The following is a 9,315-nucleotide window of genomic DNA, read 5'->3' as shown; positions in this document are numbered from 1 at the left end:
TTTTTTTTTTTTGTAGTTAAGAAATATGCGGTAGTTACATCATCTGGTGTCTATTTGGGACTTGAGAGGATTAAGAGTGAAGAGGTGGAGTCTAGTCTGTCAATCGGTGGGGGGTAATGGAGCTGAATTGCATCTCAGAAGAGTCGGACATTTAGGACATCATATATATATATATGAACTAGAGGAATTTGTTCCTTTAGTCTACCCAGACTAATAAGAAAGGACAAAAAATAAATCTAGAATTAAATAAGGACAGGTATAGGCATATACACCTATGGGTAGGTATAGGCATACACATGTGAGAACATAGAGAAGTATATATGTATGTGTAAATCTTGACATGTGTAGGCAGACACAACTATTCATTGAAGACATAACCACAGGATATAACCAAATATCTTCCAGGATTGGTTTTTCAGATTTAAAGGCTTAGGACCATAGTCTCATGGGACAGCTCAGTCAATTGACATGATGTAGCTCACAGAGCTCCTGTTCTGGTGAGATTAGCAGTGCTTAGGGTCTTAAAAGCTTGTGCGCAGCCCTCTAAAACACAACTACTAGTTTTAACTTATTAGGAGCAAAAGAGTAAGAAGGGCGGCCAACATCGCAAGTCTACAAAGCTGATAGCCTACACAAGCCACAACCTCAATGACTCTGAGACCCAAAGAGCTAGATGGTGCCCGACCAACAATACTGACCAATCTGACTGGGGCACAACGGATAGTCTGGTTAAAATGGGAGAAAACGGTAGAACAACAGCAGGTAGACTGAAGGGCTACCTCAAACGCTCTTCAGATCCTACCCAAACTATCCCGAGACGATCTCTTAGCAGAGCGACATATAAAATAAACCCACGATCAGTGCTCTACTGCAGAACCACCTGCATACGTCTAGAAGGTCGACACTGAATCCCAAGCAAAGTTGAGGTACTTGGGGGGGGGCGGTGGATGCAGGGAAACTAAGGTCCTGGACATGGAACCAAGGGAACACAATGAACGAGAATGCTGTTACCATGTGAAACATGAGTGAATGTCACTGGTCAGTTTCTGAGGGAATTGTCAGAGACAAACCTAACGCTGTGGAGACTTTCCTTCAAAACTCATGATTATTCCTGATGGCTTTGGTATGTGTGTACATGTGAATTGATAGGAATGTATGCAGGCTGGACGCATGTGGATTTAATAGGATGAGGCAGGCTATTGAAGAGGAGAGTACAAAGTTTCCTGTCCGACCCCGGAGAGCAGCGGGGGTGAAGAAGCAGGACCTCCACGAGATTGGACGCCCCAAACGGACCTCGATTCCCCCACTCTTTCCTTGGGCCTCTCACCGACAAAAAGCCTCAAAGCTTCCAGCCCAGGCGAAATACTCACCAGAGAAATATTGGTGCTCGGAGCCCGCGGAGCTGAAGCATTGGACGTGGTGGTGTTCACTGTGGATAAGCACAGGACAGGAGGCCGGTCAGCGGTGGCTGGGCTGGCCCACAGCCTGCCCCCCTCCCCTCACCAGGCGCCCACCTGTGGCCTCTCCCTCCAGAAGGGAAGCCAGGAACAGGCTTTCATTGTGGGGCTCCAGCCACTCTCTCCCCTTTGCCGAGGGCCACCGAGGCTGAGCCTAGAGTCCTGACAGACCAGCGGGCCAGCTGGGGTGTCCCTGTCTGACACATAGGGCTGGCTTCCCAAACTGAGCCGAGGGACCCAGCGCCAACACAACGCAGGAGACAAGCTTCTGAATAAGGTGCCCTGGGAAGCCCCATAGCTCAGTGGACCCACTTCTCTCCATGAGACTTAAAAACATTTCCCCGGAATGTAGTCTGTGACACACACACACACACACACACACACACACACACACACAGAATCTACTCTATGACACACACACACAGAATCTACTCTAAAACACACACACACACAGAATCTACTCTAACACACACACACACACCCTTACATGACCTTACGTTCCTAAATCCCCACGAGCTGTCCCCATTTGACAGCTGAAGTAACTGAGGTGGATCAGAGAGGCTGAGTGCTGAGTCTGCTGCCCGAGGCCACACTGCTTGTGACTGGGTGGAGACACAATCCCACCATAGGCAGGTGGCCCCAGAGTCCTCCCCCTGCCTTCCTGTCTCTACCAAGAGAGCTGCTCTCTCTACGGACACTTCCTTTCCCTCCCACTCTCGTCCACGCATGCTTTTTCATGGTCCAATGAACCTGTAAGCATGCACCGGCTTTGATATTCTCTTCCTAAGCTTCCCCGGAAACGCAGGCCAAGAAACATGTCACCGGGTGCAGGCTTGCAGAACCAGCAGGAAAGCAAAGGCTCTGCTGTCGGTGTTCACCCGCAGTCGGCGGTGTCCAGCTTCAGGGGCCACAAGAAGAATGGAGAGGAACTCCCCCCTTCCTCCTCTGCTTCCCATGCAGGACCTCCCGCGCCCCCTAGGCTTGCTTCACTTGTTCCCCCAATCGTCAGGGGATGTGGCCTCTCATTAAACGGGCAGGCGCGGAGGGCCACCGCATGCCCTCTCTCTTGTGCCTGTGCGGCTTGGGTGGAGGAGAAAGGCCAGGCTGTCCTCACCTGCCTCTTCCAAGTGGCAGGCCACTGAGTAGTTCACCGCAGCAGCTTTGGGGAGGTTTGTCCACCAAACCAGATTTTCTGGTTGTGATAATGAGGCTGTGTGTGTGTGTGTGTGTGTGTGTGTGTGTGTTGGGGGTGGGGGGTAATGGAGCTGAATTGCATCTCAGAAGAGTCGGACATTTAGGACATCATTGTTCTCCAGGTCCCTGGGACTAGTCTGGTACCAGTTCTTGAGAAAGAAATTAGGACCTCACATCTCAAGCTCCATTTGGCTCCTGCTGGTTGAGAACCCAAGAGGAAGAAAGGATTCTTCTTGAAGCTTTGCCCACCTTCAACAAGCTCCCCCCAGGGGTGGTGGCTCGGCAACCGCAAGCTCGCTCTGGGTCGCTGACTCCCATGGCAGCTGGGGGTGGCCAAGGGATTCAGTCTTGCCCCGAGGAAGGACATTCCTAAAAGCACTACAAGCCCATGAGTCGGTGGCAGTTGTTCTGAAAAAAATTTCCGTGCTGCTGTTAGGCCTCACGTCAGTGGTCACTCACAAGGGCCTCGTGTGCAACAGAACAAAACGCGGCCCGTCCTCACAGGCCCCGCTGGTCCAGCCTCACCATCACTCTCTGCCCGAGCCGACTGTTGCCGGAACTGTCCGTACATCTGATCGAGGGCTTCGTCTTTGCATCGCGACCTTCTCCTTTGCCTTCTCGGGGACCGGTCCCTCTGGACAACATGCCCACGGTTGACGTGACCAAGTCTGGCCGTCCTTGCTTCTAAGGAGCATTTGGGCTCCACTTCTTCCAAGACAGATCTGTTTGTCCTTGGCAGTCCACGGCATCTTCGCTGTGCCTCACCTGCACCACAGGTCAAATGCAGCCATGGCTTCCGCTCCTCCTCACTCTTTCTGCAGCTCTGCCATGCATATTTGGTGATGGAAAGCAACATGGCTTGGTTCAAGTATGTGTTAGTCTGGGTAGACTAGAGAGACAAATTCATAAACACGCATAGGTATATAAGGGAGAGCTTTATATACAAGAGGAATTGAACATTGAGAAAACATCATGTCTGATACCATTTATAAATTCCTCTTCAGACTCACGAAACACATGCAGTGAAGCCAAATGCAGGACACTCACAAGCCAGTGGGTAGAAAGTCTTTGGGTCCAGTGGTGTTGTAAGCATCTCAGTGCTAGCAGGGGTCTCTCTGTGGCTTCTCATGGCTTCTGAGGTCTGGTTGTGTCCATGTGGCTAGTCTTCTGCAATGTCTCCCGGGCAGTAGCAGAGAGAGAGAGGTGTCTTCTGTTCCCAAGGGGGCAGTACCAGATTTCCCAGAATTCTCAAGAGAAGGCTGTGACCACACAGAAGTCTCATTGGCTGTCTCCAGACAGCCTAGACTCCACCCGTACACTCTTAATCCTTAAATTGATACAAGATTAGGTAACTACCACAAAGTATTTTAACGAGACATCTCTTTTGTTTGTGTTTTTAAACATAATCTAGAGCTCTTTTGCAGCAGATTTGCGCAGTACCATCATTTGACTTCTTGACTGCTGTTTCCGTGGGCACTGGCTGCAAAAGTTTTCCTTCCTAGAAATCAGAGACTTTGATGGTCTTTTCTCCCTCCACGGCCGAGGGGACAGGATGAACAAGCGGATGGGGGAAGAGAGGATATGCCAGAAGGCTGACTCAGGGCGGCCGCAGAAGAAAATGCTAGAAGACACACACACACACACACACACACACACACACACACACACACACACACACACACACACACAGAGCTGATGCTTGAGCCTCCGACAAGGGGGTAGAGTAAGCTCCTTTTAGAACCAGACATTCTCCATGTGCTTGGTTCTGGTTGACATAGTCTTTCCCCGCGAGAACTTTGTATTGTTTACCTGGAAGTCCCTTTGAGGTGAAGGTGGGAGAACTAGGACATGGGACATGCCAGAAAGGACCTATGTCTAAAATATTTCACATCTCTAGTGTTTAGGAAGTGGTACTCACTTGGGATTGAAAGCAGCCAAGTCAGTCGTGCAGCATCAACAAAGAGAATACAAATCAGTTACAATGGAAACAAAATGAAAATTAAAAAGAGAGTGTGTGGTGTCCCAGATGCAGGAGGGGAAGGGGTGGGACCCTCTGTTTTTTGCTGTTTTTCTGTAAACTTAAAACCAATTTCTATGAACTGGAGAGAGATCTCCCAAACATGTTCAGATAACGAAGAGAGACAGGGACCGCTAATGTGCCAACGTTTGGGGACCTAGTTTTGCAGCAAAACTAGTCTCCTGGAACCATTAGTAGGCAGGCGCCCGCAGACTGGGAAAGAAGGGGCTGTCAGTATCAGGCCCCCTCCACGGTCACCGGAATTTCTGCAACTTTCCTTTCCATCTTCTAATCAGAGCTAACTGGTCCTGTTTTCAGTTCCTTTACTCCACCCGAGGGGCCTCAGAAGAAAGGCCTGGTGATCACCTTCTGCAAAATCAGCCTGGAAAACCCTACAACCCACAGTGCTACTCTGGCCTCTGGCAGACTTGGGTTGAAATTGCCTCATCTTTTTTTTTTTTTTGTAGTTAAGAAATATGCGGTAGTTACATCATCTGGTGTCTATTTGGGACTTGAGAGGATTAAGAGTGAAGAGGTGGAGTCTAGTCTGTCAATCGGGTCATAGCTAATGAGGCCTCTGTGTGGGCATGGCCTTCACTTGAGGATTCGAGGAACTCCCGTATTTCCTCCTTCAAGGTGGGAGACACTCTCTCTTAGCTCACTCCCTGAGAGACACTCTACTGACAAGACACATGGCACTAAGCTGATAGACTGGGAACTGGAGGAGCCACATGGAGATGCTTCCATAGCCACTGGATCTACAAGACTTTGTACCCACTTGCCTGTGATCTCCCTGCGTTTGGTGTCATTGCATCTGTTTTGTGAGTCGGAAGAGGACATTATAGATTAGTATCAGACATATGGGCTAATATCGTATTTATGGACGTGGTCTGGACTAGGCAGGGATGTTTTCTCAATGTTCAACTGCTGTTGGATATAAAGCTCTTTCCTATACAGATGAGCGTGCCCATGAATTTGTTTCACTACTCCACCCAGACTGATACAAAGTAACAGCTCAAGGAGTGCTGTGGCATAACCCGTCATGCCCTGGGCTGCTAGGTCTCGGGCTGCAAGGTTGGCAGTTTGAGATCACCAGCTGCTCTGCAGGCCAAAGACGTGGCTATCTACTCACACAAAGAGTTACCGTCTCAGAAACCCACAGGGACAGTTCTCCCCGGCTTTAGAGGGCCACCACCAGTCAGCATCAATTTGATAGCAGTGAGGTTTTTTGTTTTTTACACTAATAGCTCAATTGAACAATCGTTCTTCAACTGGAGCAAGCATCCGAATTGGAGAGGAGGGCTTGTTATGACCCTGCGGCGGGGCCCCACCCAGAGTCTCTGATTCACTGGGTCCCTCCGTGGAAATGGGAGAATGTACGTTTCTAACAAGTTTCCCAAGGACATTGAAGCTGCTGGTCTGGTCCGGGGCCCACCCTTACACACCACAGCACTGGCATGATCCAGAAGAGTGAGGCCCCCTCAGGCCCCTGACAGAGGGGACACCAGGCAGAGCCAGGTGGTCGTAGGCCCTTCTGCTCCCACGTGACGTACTCGCCCGTCACCTGTGCCCCAGGAACTCTTGGACTCTGGCTCCTCCCCGGACAGCTGAGTCTCAGAGTGGCCGTGGGGCGCAGGATGGAGAGGGCCGGCGGGCAGGTGGGGCTTTCTCTGAGGCTGTGGGAAAGCAGGTGGCCTGGCTCAGGGAAAGGGATGGCGTTAAATGGAATTGCTCACATTGATGATAGGGAAAACAACAACAACAACAAGACCAGACATTTTCAGGAAATCATGGTCATGACCCAGGGAGGAGGGCGACACCCGGCTTACACTGTGGTGGGTAGGACCCCTGCCCCACCCCTACACAGCCTGGCAGCAGTGTCTGGTTGGCTGCATGTATTTGATTGGTGGCCTGTATGCAGGGGCTGGACAACCCAATGTCTGCTTATTTCCTCCATCCTCCTCTGGGTAGAGGAGCCCTGGTGGCGCCGTGGCCATGTGCTGGGCTTTGAGCCGCAAGGTCAGCCGTTTGAAACCACCAGACAGACAGGGCTCTCTACTCCTGTAAAGAGTTACAGTCTGAGAGACCCATGGGAGGGGTGGGGGGCAGTTCTACCCTGTTCTACAGGTCATTGTGAGTCTCAAGGACTCCACAGCAGTGAAATCTTTTGTGTTTGTTTTAAATCTGCGTTTGGATTTGGAAACGTCACAGGGAGATGTCCCGTGAGATGGGCGAGCATCGATATCCCTTTCTGATATCTAGGGAAACAGAGGTTCAATTGGTCCTGGGTGGTCTGTGGACCCAGCTGGCTCCCTGTGGGTCCAGCCTGGGGGTGTAGGGAGTCGTGCGAGAGGACCTCTGGCTTTGTAGACCTGTGGGCACGCCCGCTGACAGCCCGGAGGGGCAGCCTTAGGACTGTGAAGGAGGAGTTCACACCAGATGTCCAGCTGCACAGCTGGCCGTGTCCTGTCCAGAAAAGACCTCGCAGGGATGGCATCAGGAATGGGCAGCTGACCGGCCAGTGACCGAAACCTCCGCCCAGTGCTCAAGTCCTTTTCACCACACTCTTGGTGGTGGCCATCCAGCTAGTGTCCAAGTAACCCCGACCCCCCAGAGGGACTGAGAGCCCTGATGGCGGACCCCGCTGGGCACCAGTCCTTCCCAGTTGGTGCCTGGCTCCCTGGAGTCCCTGCTCCCGTGCCCTCCCCCTGGGATTTGTAGCTGAGTGGGCCCTACGTGATACAACCACCCTTCGGTCAGCGCTCGCATCCCGAGAGGCAGACTAACCCCAGATCTTCAGCTCTTCTTGCTCAGGCCTCTGCCCTGGCGGCCCTCTGCTGACACGCTCCCTCTGTAGCTTATCCGGAGGGTAGCAGGGTGGCAGGGACAGCTCACAGTGCCACTCAGGCTCGGAGCTGGGAAGGACTAGCCGCCACCAAGTCTGCTTCCCTCCAGGGGCAGGAAGCCCTGGGCAGCCTCCACATCAGCTCTCCACCCTGAGGCCAAGGGTGCTGCCCTCCCCTCCTGGGCTGCCCTGCTCTCTCCTGAATGTACCCTGGCGGCAGCGGGGGCGTGGTGGTGGCCGGGCTGTGACTCTTAACAGAGCTACTATCCCACTGGCCTCCTTACAAAAGTGTGTGTGTGTGGGGGTGGACCCTACACTGGCTTGGCTGGTCTGTCCCTCCCAAGGACAGATTGGATTGGCTGATCTGTCCCTCCCAAGCAGGTTCACGTTCCTGTGCCAGACTGGCGGGCCCCGAGGCACATCTGGGGTTACCGGTCACCTGTGTCAGGGGCGACGCACTGGCACTTGTAGGTGGTGACGGCATCCGGCCTGAAGGCCGTGTGGATGGGGTAGTACTTGAAGGCTCCGATCATCTTTTTGATGGCGTCGTAGATGAAGATGAAGCTGATGAGGGTGGAGAAGCCTTCCTCGGTGAAGCGGGTGATGTACTTGATGATGAAGCTGGCGTCAGTGGCCACCAGGACGAGGCACTGCACGGCCGAGTGCAGGCCGATCCAGAGGCGGAACTCCATGTAGTCCAGGCCATTGCCTCTGGGAGGCAGACGGTGGGTGAGCAGACCCCGGCCCGGCGTTCCCGGCTGCCCTCCGCTCCCAGACCCACCTCAAAGGGTGACCACGTGCCCCCCGCCCCCCAGGACTGTGAGAGGGAGAATTCCTGGGTGGGATGGCCTGGTCTTTGAAAACCCTGGGGTAAAAAATCTCAGTGGCGGCGGGGCAGGGCGGGTGGGGTGGGGTGGGAGGAAGGGGGTGTGCTAGGGAGGTGTGGAGACCCCTTCATTCTCATGCATCTGTTGGGGAGCAGCCAGAACAGAGGACGGAACACGAGAATTCCACCAGAGGAAGTTGGAGAGGCCTTGGGACACGTGGGCTCAGCAAGGAGGCCAGGGTGCAGCCTTCTGACCTCCCCCGCCCATGGAGCGGTTTGTTTTTGCTGCCCATCTTTGGCCTGGATTTCACCCGTCGCTAATGAGCACTCAGAGGGCTCAGGGGGAGGTGGCAGTGCTCCTGCCGACACCCTGCCCCCCACTGAAGATGCCTTTTTGGACCCCTTCTCCCTCTGCCCAGACTCCCGGCTCAGCCCCAAGGGTCAGGGCAGGTACCGCCGGCAGCAGCGGGGGCACCTACTTGCTGAAGTCGAAGAGGAGCTTCTCGAAGATGAGGATGGGCCCCGTGCTGCTGAGGATGATGAGAGGCTGTCCCGAGAAGAGGCAGAACAAGGAGCCGGCCATGGCAGTGCCCAGGAAGCTCTCCATCACGCCCTGCGGCAAGGGCAGTGGTGAGGCTCCAGGCCTGTTGGACCCCAGCGAGCTCAGAAGGGCTCCAGGCCACAGTGCTCACTCTTTGTTCGCAGGCTCCCGTGTCCCCCCCTCCCCGCACCCCAGGTCCTGAATCCTGCTAGTCCACATGGCTCCTGGCCCCCCACTCCTCTAATCCTGCTAGTCCACATGGCTCCTGGCCCCCCACTCCCCTAACCCTGCTAGTCCACATCCCTCCTGGCCCCCACTCCTCTAATCCTGCTAGTCCACACCCTCTCCCAGCCCCCCACTCTTCTAACCCTGCTAGTCCACAACCCCTCCTGGTCCCCCAAGGCCTTAATCCTGCTAGTCCACAACCCCTCCTGG

At 53.7% G+C, this 9,315-nt stretch overlaps 1 protein-coding gene across 1 annotated transcript in view; it reads right to left on the bottom strand.

Annotated features, from left to right (window-relative positions):
- Positions 1-9,315, bottom strand: part of SLC4A5 (solute carrier family 4 member 5) — a 92,078-nt gene that overhangs the window by 26,109 nt on the left and 56,654 nt on the right. Inside the window, exons 14-16 of the mRNA XM_045286580.1 lie at positions 8,819-8,952; positions 7,953-8,224; positions 1,371-1,429 (exon numbers count right to left, since the gene is read on the bottom strand). Coding sequence (XP_045142515.1) covers positions 1,371-1,429; positions 7,953-8,224; positions 8,819-8,952 — 465 coding nt within the window. The remainder of the gene's footprint in view (positions 1-1,370; positions 1,430-7,952; positions 8,225-8,818; positions 8,953-9,315) is intronic.

This window comes from Echinops telfairi, unplaced genomic scaffold, assembly GCF_000313985.2.
Source record: "Echinops telfairi isolate 266 unplaced genomic scaffold, ASM31398v2 ScPeMD7_9;HRSCAF=40, whole genome shotgun sequence".
NCBI lineage: Eukaryota > Metazoa > Chordata > Mammalia > Afrosoricida > Tenrecidae > Echinops > Echinops telfairi.
This window is presented reverse-complemented; position numbering and strand designations above follow the sequence as displayed.